We start from the raw sequence: 14,799 nt of genomic DNA, 5'->3' as shown, positions 1-14,799 counted from the left end.
CGTCATGCTTTAGTGAGCACCGTCAGAAGGCAAAAATGTCACTTTTCAAAAGTCACAAGCCAAATATCACGACTTTGATTTCATTTTATTGGAACGAATTCCACATTCACATCATGAAAAATAGTCACAAGGCCTGTAAAAGGTACTTTCTAAAAGACAATACAACTTTTTTGGCTAAATTTCACGGTTGAATAAACACAAGTCCAAATTTGCTATAATTGGATTTTTTACACATTTCTATCAATAAAAATGATCGAATATGATGACAGTTATTTTTGGGAAGAGTATCTTCAACAATATTCATTGTTTCACGGTTCAATGAACATTTATTGAAAACAAAAAATATGATTTTCAAATATCATAGGCAAGTATTGTTTCATTTTGGTAACTGAAAATGATCTTTTCTCAACTTTTTCATTATGTTCATGACCAATTAACATGCATCAATGATTCACAGGCGTTTAATTAAACATTCACGCTTGAATGAACATGTGGAATGTGATTAGCTCTTTTTTACGTTATTGGAAAAAAATGCAATTTGTAACTATGGATATCTGTCACAAACCTCCTTGCATAGTTCATTTGATTTGATTTTTATGAAAATCCCGATATTTCATGCACCAATGAGCACACAATATTCGAAAATTATGCAAATGAGAAGGAAGTTCAAGGCCTTGGCCCCACTCTGTGCCGTATCGAATTGTTATTTTGGTGTGTGTGCCATTTGGATAGTGTTACTCTGAAGCCATGTGCGAAGTTTCATGAAATAACTGTTGGCAGAAGTAACAAAAATCGTCCATGAAACAAACCCTCATTTCACATTTGTTAAAATTTTGACTTCCTCTCTCATAGACATTGTGTACATTATGGGTGCGTATGTTTAAGAATAAGTAACCCCTTATTGAATATGGTGGAACTTTTTTTCAAGGCTGTCTTTAGCAATGTCATTTGGCAGTAATGTTTATCAACCTATGGGCAGAATTCTGTGCAAAAATGAAATCGATTTGTTTATTTATGGATGAGTGAGCACGCATCAAAGTGGGAAAAGGGGTATTTTCAATGTCACAGACTCATTTTAAAGGGTAATAAAGTGAATTTTGGGGGCAAATTCGGTTTCAAATGTGACTTTAATTGCTGTTGTTTTTATCATCCACCATTTCTATCACCACACACTTTCCGAACTTTTAACATTTTCATGGTTGAGCGAGCACATTCGAAAACTTAGGAATGGATACTCTTTATATCGCATAAATGTATTATTTTCCTAACAATTTCTCAGGATCAGTTTAATTTATGGACAAATCAGTGGTGGATCCAGAATATTAAAATGGGGGAGGGGCCTATAATCGGGAGAGCCACCAACATTTTCAAATTTTAACATGATCTAACAAGTTGTAGAGGATACTACCATAAACCCCTATGATGATACCTCACAATACAGGGGCCGCGGAACGGTTTTCAAAGTGGGGGTGCTGAGCAAAAAGTAGGGGGGCTGACCATGCAAAAAAATCACAATCGTATGGTAATTTTTTCCTTTTTGTACATGCTTTTGGAAAAAAAAGTGGGGGTGAAGGCCCCCCCCCCCACTTCCGCGGCCCCTGCAATACATTGTGCTCACTCAACCATAAACATACGATATCAAAATTGTGTGTGGAGTGGCTAAATGATGGATAGTAAAACAGCATTAACACCATAAATTTCACCTAAAAACAATTTTTGCCCAACTTTGTAATTGCACAATCTGAAAAACGACTCTTGTGACTTTCAAAAATGGTCATTTTTAATTCAATCTTTAATTACTCATGCATGACTGAACCGATCAATCTCATTTTTCCCCAGGAGTTGTTTAATGAGTGTAGAAAACCACCTACGAAATATCATATCTCAAAATAATTCCGTTTAAAAGTTACAGCAATTTGATTTAGGGGGGACTTACTTTTTTTGTTGTGTATATATACTGCGGACCTATTGAATTAAGAAATCCATCTTAGCTCGAATTGTATATATTTTTTTCATTTCAAAATATTCGAAGATAAATCTTTAGGTTTCAATAAAAACAAAGGATTCGATTTAGATTGGTATACCTGGATATATATCAAACCATTGGCGGCGGAGCAGAGGATTATCTTTTGTGTAGGGGGGGGGGCGCCTATTGTTGCGTCCCCCCAAACACAAAAGATAATCCTCTGCTCCGCCGCCAATGTATCAAACCCATGCAAATGCGATATGAAAACCTAATCCGAATGCAGGGCCTACATAAAACAAGCCACCACAACATGACATAGCCAGGCCAACAAAACACATCATAGCGTAACGTAACATAACACAACATAACATACCATAACATTACGAAACATAAAATAGTAAAAAAATAACATTGCATTATCAATGCATTGACAATATACATGCATGGTAGGGTCCATGATACATGTAACCTTACATACTTTATATAAATTGCCATCGAAACCAAAACTGAGTACCCATAAACTCCCTAATGACTTCTTGGTGTTATAACATGCGTCATAATTATAATAGTCACTTAATAAACCGATGTGTATAGAGACATATAAAAGGAAATACGATTATATATTACATGCAATCGTGAGTATACAGCATATTCTTTGAGATCAATCTGAAGTTGTAATCACAAGGTTATTTCAATTAACTTCGAATATTACAAAATAAGACAAAGATTCAATGAAAAAAAGAAATTTTCAAACTTTTCCCAGTGAATCTTTGTTATTTTTTAAGTTAATCTCTGTTTAAATTCGCAATGTGATCTCTCGGTTATTATAAAGTTCAATTCAATTCAAACAAACATCTATTTTCTTCTATTTCATAACAATTTTCGTAAACATTAATTCATACAAAAAACAATTTATTATGAAGAATATGAATACGTACATTTTGGGTTTAACCCTAAAAGGACTGGGTGGCCATGATGCCCCCCCCCCCCCCTCTCGACGCTTCGCGCGATATATACCATTACGACGTCATATGACTTTTTTTACGAGGCAATGTCATGCCGAAAATGGCCAATTTTTATACTTTGTGTACAAAGTCTATGGGAGATGAAATTCATAAAAGTGTGATTATTTTTCGTTCTAATTGGTCTGCTTAATTGAGTTCGAGTTTAATTTAGTTTTTAAATGGTCTGTAATAATTTCCATTGAAAAAAAACAATGAAAAACAAAAGATGAAAAAAACAAAGAAATACATAAGGAAAAAATTGGCTTTCGCAATTTTTCTTTGTAGAAACCTTTAAATGAGATTACGAAGATGACATCTGCAAAGAAAGAAGAAAATTCGAAGTGAAATAGGGCGTTGAATATGCAAATCTTTTTCATTGTACAAACCTTTTTAATTTAAGATTTGAATGTCATTGATCAAAGATATACTTTAATAAACTATTTTATTGCAGGGAACCCATACTAACAAGCTTTGCTTTCCAGTGGGTTCCTCTTTTCATTTCTGTATATTATATTTTTTGTGTTTTTCCTTACATTGTAACTTTTGGAATGAAAAAGAATAAATGCAATCAATAAATCAATCAAATAACATTTTTCATGAATAAGTTTGCATATTTTATTCATTATCATAAAAAAATAATCATTTCAGAATTTTTATATACTAGCTTGTAGGTTATGTGGAAAAGAATGTGCGCGCCAAATTTCGGCGTGATCGCGCGAACAGCGGCCGAGATCAGGGGAGTGTTTCATCAACATTTTCATCCGACAAGTTGTCAGATCTGACATCTTTCTCTGATGTTGATTGGTTGAGAGGTACTGTTACTATGGTAACTGTCGGATAAAATGGGACTTGTCGGATAAAACGTCCGACAAGTCCTTTCATGAAACGCTCCCCAGAAGGGGGGCATCATGCCCCTCCCAGTCCTCAATACATCTCAAATAGCCCAGTCCTTTTAGGGTAAAAGAAGAAGGCGTATACCCTAAAAGCTGAGGCTTGTGGCTGGATACGCCTATAGACAAAAATACAATACAATATATTACAGTTTCATACTCTGCTCATTATGTTTGAGAGTCTTCTTAGCGATCCAATCTACACTGAAGTTTCTTCTTGATGATATTGAAGTAGGTGAATAGTTCTTTCCTAGCTCGCCTGTTCATGAATGCATAGATGAGTGGGTTAATAACATTGACACAGTAAGCCGACCACATTGTAAACACACCTACACTTTCAGAGACATCTGCTGACATGGCGCGAACAAGAAAGAAAGGTCCCCAACAAAAGATCTGAGACAGCACCAAAAGGAATCCTGTAATTGAGATAAAAAGGAAATAAAAACCTTATTCAACTTTCTAGCTACTGTTGAGATGAGATTGCTAATGCCGTAGTCACATTTCACCTACGGCGGCTGTACGGCGAGTCGAAAACAGCCGTTTTATTCATTTTTATTCAAACCGCAATAGTTATCTGGTACAAAACATGTTATAACGGCTGTTTTCGACTCGGCCGCCGTAGAGGTGACTGCGCCATAACCGTAGTTTGTCAGTAAGCACGACATAACATGGAGTTTGCAAGCACGTTTAATTGCATAGCTCCTCTAAAATAACCGCCCCTCCCAACTTAGCCATGATTATGCGTCAATCTTCCTTTAGTTTGGTAAAATAATTTCTCTGTAGGATCTCGGGACTGCCATGCCGGGTGCCCATGCAATTAAATCCAGGGGAGGCGACATCTTATCTTGATAGGGAGCAAAACTCATTTTAAATGTGACATCATTTTTTTTCAATTTAATAAGGGTAATAATAGACTTAAATGAACCAGACTTCTATTTGTTCTCTTCTGTTCCATTTTCCTCCATTCTTGGTTTTAAACTCATGCCCCAATTTTGATGACTGTTGCTTATTTGATTATCATTTATTCACTTTACTCTAATGACATTAGTCAGTCCATACCACCGTTCAGTAATCTTTTGACAAAAGTTAGCCAGGCAAATTAAATATAGAAAATATCATAAAAGAATGAATCTATACGTATCATTATATCTCTTGATTAAAAAGAATTAAAGTAACGTGACGTCAATTATATGCCTTTATTTTATTTTGTTTTTCAATTTACTTATTATGTTAACCTACCTATAAGAGCCACTCGTTTCTGCACCTCGAAGTTTTTCTTTTCTCTTTTGACAATGGAAGCAGTATCAACCTTGTTGTCTCTGCTTCTCTCTTCCATCGTAAGTTCGCTGACGACTGAAGATGGAGACTGTTCCCCTTCCTCATTGCTGGGTTCAACCTCTTGATCAACAGAAGTGCTGCTTCTTGGTAATGCTCGTGCGACAATCTTATCACGCTTTTCTTGAGGGATGGTAGCCGAATCTGTCTGAGTTGTAGCCTCATCTGCAATCGAGCCATCAGTCGTAGACGGACAGGATGCATCGGTGGTGATTGCCGTAGAAGATGAAGTCTTTGACCTGTCTGTAACCTTTACCTTCCCCATCAGTTTACAATGATTACCTCCAAGCCCCTGAAGTGCCCTCAACTTCTGCTTCTGCTTCCAGAGGAAATACGCGATGATCGAGTAGCAGACCGTCAATGCCGGCAGCACGAAACCGCTGATGATGGTCCGCATAGCGATGCGAAATCGCTCGTCGTCCTCCTCGTCATCCTTATACGTGCAGTGACGAGTATAATGGACGTATATCATCGTCGAGACCAACCCCGTAACGGGTAACAGACCAACAGCGATTGAGAATGACCAGATGAAGACGATCATGATACCAACCCTGAGACGACCATTCTGAAGTACCTTTGCCGAAGTGACGATGAAGACACGGTCTACTGCAATGGCGACTATGGTTGTGAAGTTGAAGATTGAGAACATGATCACACAGAAACCATTAAACTGTTAAAATCAACCAGAGAGAGAGAGAGAGAGATTAAAAATAAGTTTGATGAGTCATACATCGCCGAATTATGGAAGTATTAATGATTCTGCTGTAGGCGTTTTATCAGAGCGACAATCTTACTAAACTAAATAATTCGCGAAGTATGTAGTCCTTAACTAAAGAAGAAAATCCACTCTTACCATAGCACTATAGTGAAAACATAATAAAACATAATTATTGAATGTGATATCTATTTCTGAATATTGGTTTCATTGTACAAGTGAATTATGCAGTGGCGTCCTATATTGTGTCGTGGTATTGAATTTGGGTTTACCAGTGCCATACATTTTTATCTTAAACCATGCAAAATGAGAATGTCATTATGCTATATTCGATTGTTGGATTGAGATGTTTAACTTTCATCAGTGTACGGGGCTTCAGGGATAGGGTGGCGCCAGGATAGGAGACAAGAAGAATAAAGGTAACACAATTGTTTATATAATAATTATTTTATAATTCTAGACCTCCATGCCTTTCTGACATACCGTGCAAACACCATGATGAGTCTGTAGAAAATGTCCACCATCTAAAGAAGATATGACGGAGAATGGCATACTAGTGAAGACCACGCCTAGATCACCAACAGCTAAGGTTAGGATGAGTAGGTTGTGGGGTGTTTGTCTCAGAGTCTTCACACTTAAGATGATGGCGATAGCGGTAATGTTGGCTACGAAGGCACTGATCATGATGATAAAAAGACTAGGAAAGAAAATAAAAATTCAATCAAAACTTTAGCATGTTTAGTGGGTGGCAAACTGGCAATGGTGATGACGGAGGGTTGCTGACCCGGGTGCTGATGAAAAATTAGCATTGAAGCAAGTGATGGTTGGTGATGGTCGTTGTGATGATGATGGGTGTGATGAAGATGGAGACGGTGCTGATGGTGGTGGTGGTGATGATGATTGTGGTGCTGGTGCTGGTGCATGTGATGATGATGATGGTGGTAATGGTGATGATTAGTTGATGAAGATGGTGATGGTGATGGTGGCGGTGGTGGTGATGATGATGATGGTTAGTCTGCTGGGCAAACCCTTCACTCGAGTTATTTAAGGGTCTGAATGCCTTGTGTACTGAAGGCTCTCTCGCTCAGGTATTGGAACAGCAAGTTTTGTATGTGCTAGTCTTTGCGTGGAGGCATACTTGTTGATCAAAGTTCCAATCAGGGTCTGTGCCTGCAGACTAGATGATGTGGTGGTGATGATGATGGTGGTAATGGTGATGGTGATGATTAGTTGATGACGGTGGCGATGGTGGTGGTGGTGGTGCACGGCACATGATTGTGGTGATGGTCATGATGGTAGTGGAAGTGAATATATAGGGAGTAATGATCGTGCTATGATATTTGCGATGATTAAAACGTTTCATCATTATAGCTTACAGGAGAAAGGAAATGAGACGATTCAGTGCATTTGCGTGTAGGAAATTCTCTGAAAAGCTCAAAATAAGCATGGAAATAAAACTCAGCTTAAAATTTGAACTCTCCCACCCTTTAATTGATACTATTTTTTGGGTTTTTACTTGTATATCTTAAAACCAGCTTTTTATCTTTGTTAATGTTTTTATCGTGTATAGCTGAATTGGTTACCCTGTATAAAGATGTGAAATGAATAAATAAATAAATAAATAAATAGCAAAGTGAGACTATATAGGCGCCGCTTTTCCGACGGCGGCGGCGGCAGCGTCACCATCAAATCATAACCTAAGCATAACTTAGACAGTTTATGAACCTAGTTCATGAAACTTGGACATATTAAGGTTAATCAAGTATTACTGAACATCCTGCTTGAGTTTCAGGTCACATGACCAAGTTCAAAGATCATCTAGGGTCAATGAACTTACACCATGTTGGGGTAGTCAATATCGAAATCTTAACCCAAGGTTAAGTTTTTGAAATGTCATCATAACTTCGAAAGTATATGAACCTATTTCATGAAACTTGGCCATAGGCAACATGAAATATTACTAAACATCCTAATTGAGTTTCAAGTCACATGACCAAGTTCAAAGGTCATGCAACGTCAATGAAATTTTGCAATTTTGGGGGTATTTGTTGAATTACCATCATAACTTTCAAAGTTTATGGATAAGTTTATGAATTGTGGACATAGGGGTAATCAAGTTACACTGACAAGTCTTAGGTCACATGATCAAGGTCAAATGTCAGTTAGGGTAAATGAACGTAGTATTGTATCATTATATGAATGGTGTTTTTTGTGAATAATTATTCTTTAGTAGTTTTCAAAGTCAGCATTGCTGCCTAGTGAATCGCGTAATGCAGGTGAGACTGCAAGAGGCGCTCCAATTATATATATTTAGACCTAAAAAAAGTAAATTCTTTAGCACGAAGCGCGAACTTACTTTTTTTTGTATATCTACCCCAAAACAGCAAAATGAAAAGATTTAAGCGCTGACTGACAAGCAAGGATGTGATGAAGAGGATTATCAATATCGTTCTAGTAATAATGCGAGCGCACTGCGCAAGCTGATTTTTTTTCACATTGAGACCTAAGAACAGGAAAATTCTAAACTCTTCTAAGCATTGTAATCATAAACAAGAGAATTATCTCACTAATCAGATATTGTGAGCGCGAAGCGCGAGCTGGAAATTTTTCATATTTGAACTGAAAAGGGGAAACATTTTAAGGACTGCTTGTAAGAGCATAATTCCAAAAATCAAACTATATGAGCGCGAAGTGCGAGCTGATAATACTTTATATTCAGACCTGAATATTTGCATTTTAAGGACTGTTTTAAGGATTTCATGAAGAGCATGCGTATGTCATTAAACTTAGGCGAGCGCGAAGTGCTTGCTGACATGGGTGTCGATCGGTATTCTTAATTGGTTGGGGGGGATGATTGACACAAATGTTCTTGTGGATGGGGATCTTTCAACATTACCCCCACTAAAATCACAAGTTAGGACATTTGGGAGTGGTTGATATGCATGGTGTTCTTGCAGTGGCGTACCTTGAGTCACGGCATGGGGGGGGGTACCAGCACCATTTTTGAGTCACTTAGTGAGCGCGCGAAGCGCGCTCAGTTGCCAGGTATACTGACCTAATAGGGACATTTTAAGGACAGTGCCATTAAACGGATATGTATCTCACTGCTCAAATAATGCGAGCGCGAAGCGCGAGCTGAAAATTTTTGCTATGCAGACCAAAAAAGGACATTATAAGCAAATTTTTGTAATCATGATACATACCTGTCTCGCGAAACAATGCGAGCGCGAAGCGCTAGCTGAAATTTTTGTAATTATTTACCCCAAACAAGGACATGTTAAGGACTATATTTTAGGAATCCATTAAGAGTATACATATCTCACCATAGTCATCTAATGCGAGTGCAAAGCGCTTGCTGATTTTGCTACATCTAAACACATGAAGCACTTTTTGTAGTCATTGTAATCATGATAATACGAATCTCACTCATCAAATATTGCGAGCGCGAAGCGCGAGCTGAAAATTTAGGATATTCAGACCTGAAGAGAGGCATTCTAAGGCCTGTTTGTAAGAATTCACTAAGACCATACGATACGTATTTCACTAAACAAATGATGCGATCGAAAAATTTTGATATTCAGATCAGAAAAAGGGAAATTTTAAGGACTGATTTTTAGGAATTCATGAAGAGCAGTCATATCTCACCAATCTACTAGTGCGAACGTAAGCACGGACAGGAAATGTTTTTTATTAACACCTTAAAATGGGGCAATCACTTTAAGTAGTCATGAAAAAGAACCATATGTCACTACATAAAACAATAAGTCGAATTGCGAGGAAATATATTTGGTGTATATTGACTTAAAAACGTTAAACAGACAATGCGAGTACCGGGAACAATGAAGAAATCTAGGCCAGAGCAAAATAAAGTTATGAAAAAAAATGTTTCTTATGTATTATAACATAACATTATTATAATATAACATTATGATGAACAATAATTTCTTCATTCCCACTACGTTTCTCTTCCTTTCTCCTCTTCCCCGTTTTTTTTTTTGCCAGCCGATTGGGGGGCACGTGCCCTCATGCCCCCCCCCCCCCGTAGTTACGCCACTGTGTTCTTGGAAATTCTTTCATTATTGCAGTGTACTGTACTTATAATCTTTTTTTGAAAATTCAATTAGTATTACAAGCAAGCCTATTCTAAACTCATACGAAAGAAAAAATGACAAAAATTGTCTGGACCATGTACAAAGTGATCTGTTTATTGGACATGATGTATACAACTTCTCTCTTAAATCTAATCCGACTGGCGATATCTTTTTTCTTCTTAATGCATGATGATAAAATGCAGATTCGGACAAATTAAGACTAGCACAAATTACAAAATGTGTGGCTTCTCGTGCGCCATCGGGCTTACCGTCATTCCTTAGACGATTTTAACCCTGGATTTTAACATGTTTTAAATGCTTTATAAGTGCATAAAACAAAAACAAACCTAAAAACAATCAAAACTCAACTGTCATGTTATGATATTTCTCCAATATTTTCTTGAACCATCAGTGTGTAATATCAGCTAATATATGTGTTAAAATGAAATTTACGTACCGCATGAGTGTGCTCATATAGAATGCAAAACTGTCATCCCTTTCCAAACTCAAAAGAGATTTCTTTTTGCCAAAATAAGAAAGAGCCAATCAAGTTTAGTTATTCAAGTCCATAACAATAACAAGAATAACATGGGAAAAAAATCCGATGTTCATATCCGAAGATACGCTTTAGAGAGAAATTAATGATTATTCTTTCTGAAACCATTGATTGATTTCACTTATTAAAAATTGTAAAAATATGATCATATTACCACTGGTGGGATGGAACACCCTATCAACAAAAGTTGTTTTTCGTCGGGGTCCTTTTATGTCATGTGTTAAAAAATATCATAGACGTAAACATTTCATTCTTTTTCATCTTGAACCTCCACCCATCTGTTTAAAAGTCCTGGAAAAGAATGTTTTTATTTAATAACAATATACACAAATTGCGAGGGAAACAAACTGATTGATGGCATACTATAATCATCACTATAATCATCATGATCAAACTTTTACATTTTTTCATCATCATTATTATAAATTTTCAACCCTAAATTATTGGGGGGGGATGATAATACAGGCCATCCCCCCCACTTGAAATATTGGGGGGGATATATCCCCCCCATCCCCCCCGTGATCGACACCCATGCTTGCTGAAGTTTCTTTTTTTTTATATTCAGACCTAAAATGGGGACATTTTAAAGCAATTTTAGTAATCATAACAAATATGTGTCACTGAATGAAATAATGAAAGCTCGAAGCGTGAGGAGGAAGATTTTGTTAAATATTGACTTGAAAATGAATTTATTGGGGGCAATTTAATCCTCTTGGACAGGGATAATGTATCGATGCGTGCGCATGGAAGAGTGAACACATAGGCCTAATGTTTCATCCAATTCTAAAAAGAATATAGCACTGCCTTTTCCGACTATGACCCCCTCCATTTCTCTAATTTTCCCTGTTTTTTGCCAGCCGATGGGGGGGGGGAGCACGTGCCCCTCCTATTTACGACACTGGTTAATTCTTAATTCCCCTATTATTTCTCTCAGTGGCGTAATGAGCAAAACATTTTCAGCGGGCTCAATACGGCGTATCGCGTAAAATTAATTATTTTTTAATTTTTATTACAGTGTCCAAATTTTGACATAATATTCAGAAAAGAAGATCATATTTCATCCTTTTCCTTTTCTCTTCTTTTCTTGGTCATTTTTTTTTGGAGGGGGGGGGGGGCAAGAGCCCCCCTCCCATCTGTACGCCAGTGATTTCTCTTATACTAAGCCAATAATCACCATGTTGATGAGTTCCGGTAGTAATAGCATGATACTTGCAAGCTGGATAAATTAATGTCGCGTATTTTGATAGGAACCGAAACAAATAGATTTATGACCTAACACTGATATTAATGCGATTTCTACCAAGGAGGTTTTGGAGATGGAGTAACAGCTAACTGATTCCCCTTGAACCAAATTTGAAGCCGCCAGCAGGTTAAGTATTATATGTAAGGCCTGTACTTTGTTATATCGCCATTAGTTTTTCCTGCAGATTGCAGACAAAAGATTCCTGCCTAGCTATACACTGTATACAGACTGCAGGCCAGATACAATACAACAGGAAATTGTAATGATAATTATTTTGCTATCTCTGGTGGGACATTGTTAACTTTTACGGGGGAAGCAAAAATAAATATTGCAATACTTATTGAAATATGATTTGAAATTACTCGACTGGCCTCGTGTGCATGGCCGCAACTGTGACACACATGCATTACAAATATACATACATGAATTCCCTCAAGCCAAGGAGTTACCAGCTGATAACTCCTTGCTCAATCTATAAGCTTAATTTGTAATGTGGAAGTGTATGGAAATTTGTAAATCATTTTAAAGGTCAAGTCCATCACAGAACTAATAGAGAAAAATCAAACTAACCAAACGCTGAAAATTTCATCAAAATATGATGTAAAATAAGAAAGTTATGACATGTTAATGTTTCGCTTATTTTTCACAAAATAGTGACATGCACAACTCAGTGACAGGCAAATCAGACGTCCCTCACCCACTATTTCATTTATTTGTTATGGTTTTAATAATTATACAATATATATTTTTTACAGCCTTGACAATAAGGACCAACTTGACCGAACCATATAGTATTAAACAATGCTAATTCCACATGATATAAATTTATCAATATCATTATGGTTATTTGTCTATCAAAATTATTATCATTCATTACAAGGCCGTAGCCGGGGGTGGGTTCCCTGGGAACCCCGCCGCTGGCCAACAGCAACAAAAAAAGGAGAACAAGTGGAACGCCTCTGGCAGTCTCACCTTCATTACGCGATTCGATATAGCAGCAGCGCTGACTTTGAAAACAGCTATTGAATAATTATTCACAAAATTGACCCAAAATGACCTATGACCATGATCATGTGACCTAAGACGTGTGCAAAACAATTATTCATACTTGATTACCTTATGTCTATGTTTCATAAACTACATGGGTAAATCCATAAACTTTCTAAGTTACGATGCCAATTCAACAAATACCCCGAACACGGCCAAAGTTCATTGACCTTCAATGACCTTTGATATTGGTCAAGTGACCTGAAATGCGCAAAGAATATTCAGCTTTGGATTTGCAATAATTGTTTATTTGATATCTATCCTTTTCTTTATTACGTCCATAAAATGTCAATTATTTTCAGATCGAAATGTCAAAAATCATTGGTACAAAAAATGATTTGAATATTAAGCTTTAGTTCATAATACAAAGAAATTTTCAGCCCACGCTTCGCGCTCGCATTTTTTGTTTGGTGGGATAAGTATCCTCCTCATTAGGCATTACAGCTTTAAACAGGTACCCTTCTCCGGTTTTCAGGTCATAATATTTCAAATTTCAGCTCGCGCTTCTCGCTCGCATCTATTGTCATGATCATTTATTCAGATAACTTCCTGATCAACGGTACACAAAGTGCTAAAACCTTGGTCACATTTGCTCTACGGCGGCCGTACTGCGAGTCGAAAACAGCCGTTTTATTAATTTTAATTCAAACCATATATATCTAGTTGGACAAAAAAATGTTAAAACGGCTGTTTTCGACTCGCCGTATATACGCCGCCGTAGAGCAAATGTGACCAAGGTATTAGAAAGCCAAGTTTTCAGGACAGAATATAAAAACTTTTCAGTTCGCGCTTCGTGTTCGCAATATTTTGTTGGTGAGATATGTATCTTTCTCATGAGTCACTGCAAGCACTCCTAAACAAGACCCTTTTCATGTTTTCAGGTCAAAATGTGCATGGTATTATAAATACGCATCTTCAACGCCATTAAAAAAAATTACTCTGAACGCTAACTTTTCAGATATGAATGCATAACATATCCAAATCTGATCTTGCCCTCGCATTATTTATTTGAGCAGCCGATCGGGGAAAATGTAGTAAATGACCCCCCCCCCCCCCGTATTGGCGAAAGCTGGATCAGCCCTGGGAGTAACAGGACTGATAACAATCTAGAAAGGGTTCACTCTTTATAATTTGAAACCTCCTCATGTAAAATCCTGGCTACAGCCCTGCATTATTTATCATCATTCTAATCATCATCATTATCATCATCACTACCACCATCATCTTCGTCATCCATCTAATGTATATTATTATAAAGCAAGCAAAAGAGGAAAAAAAGACGAAATGAGGAATAGGAAAGAAGAAGAAATGAGGAAGGGGGAAAGAAGAAGAAAATGAGGAAGAAGAAGGAGAATGATCATAATAGTTATATTCTTACCTAGTAAGTTCCAAGACCAATAAAACAATTGGCCTGTCGTAATCCCTCGACCCGTCATCGGTTATATTATAAGTGTGATTTGACTGAAGCTCCATTCTTAGGTTATTTTTTCACACCATGAAAAGTTAAAAATCAAATTTTAATACGTGGTATCTGCTCCAACTAAACAGTGAGAGATAAGCTGTGATTGTTGTGTTCCTTTTCCGGAGTCGTGAATAGGCCAAGTAATGAAAAGGATGTTAGAAGTGTAAAAGATCCGAGGGATGACGCAACCTCCCCCTATAATATGTCAATACTACCATTTCTTTTCTTTTTCTAACCCCAAACTTTTCTTTCTGATATTATTACCCCTCCATTTTCTTTCTCCCCTCCCTGATTTTATCGCGTTATCTCAGTATACCAAAATGCTATCAAGTTAAGACCCCTCTACTGATCTACACACGGGTTCCGCCACCGGTTAGACTATCATGACGAACATAGTTTCATATTTCGATTATAATATTTCCCTTTTTCATTATGATATTCTCTTGTTATGCGAGTTTTGACCGTGGAATTATATGGAGGAAGTTCCTGC

The 14,799-nt window shown here is 37.1% G+C and overlaps 1 protein-coding gene across 1 annotated transcript; it reads right to left on the bottom strand.

Annotated features, from left to right (window-relative positions):
* Positions 1-2,837: 2,837 nt before the first annotated feature.
* Positions 2,838-14,447, bottom strand: LOC129259894 (alpha-2Db adrenergic receptor-like). The gene is made up of 4 exons (XM_054898021.2): positions 14,226-14,447; positions 6,394-6,607; positions 5,100-5,865; positions 2,838-4,276 (listed from the first exon to the last, which is right to left on the bottom strand). Exons 1-4 carry the CDS (start codon positions 14,318-14,320, stop codon positions 4,047-4,049), a joined length of 1,305 nt encoding a protein of 434 aa, XP_054753996.2. The 5' UTR covers positions 14,321-14,447; the 3' UTR covers positions 2,838-4,046.
* Positions 14,448-14,799: the final 352 nt, after the last annotated feature.

This window comes from Lytechinus pictus, unplaced genomic scaffold, assembly GCF_037042905.1.
Source record: "Lytechinus pictus isolate F3 Inbred unplaced genomic scaffold, Lp3.0 scaffold_19, whole genome shotgun sequence".
Classification (NCBI taxonomy): domain Eukaryota; kingdom Metazoa; phylum Echinodermata; class Echinoidea; order Temnopleuroida; family Toxopneustidae; genus Lytechinus; species Lytechinus pictus.
Note: the sequence above shows the minus strand (reverse complement) of the source record. Positions and strands in the feature narration are given on the sequence as shown.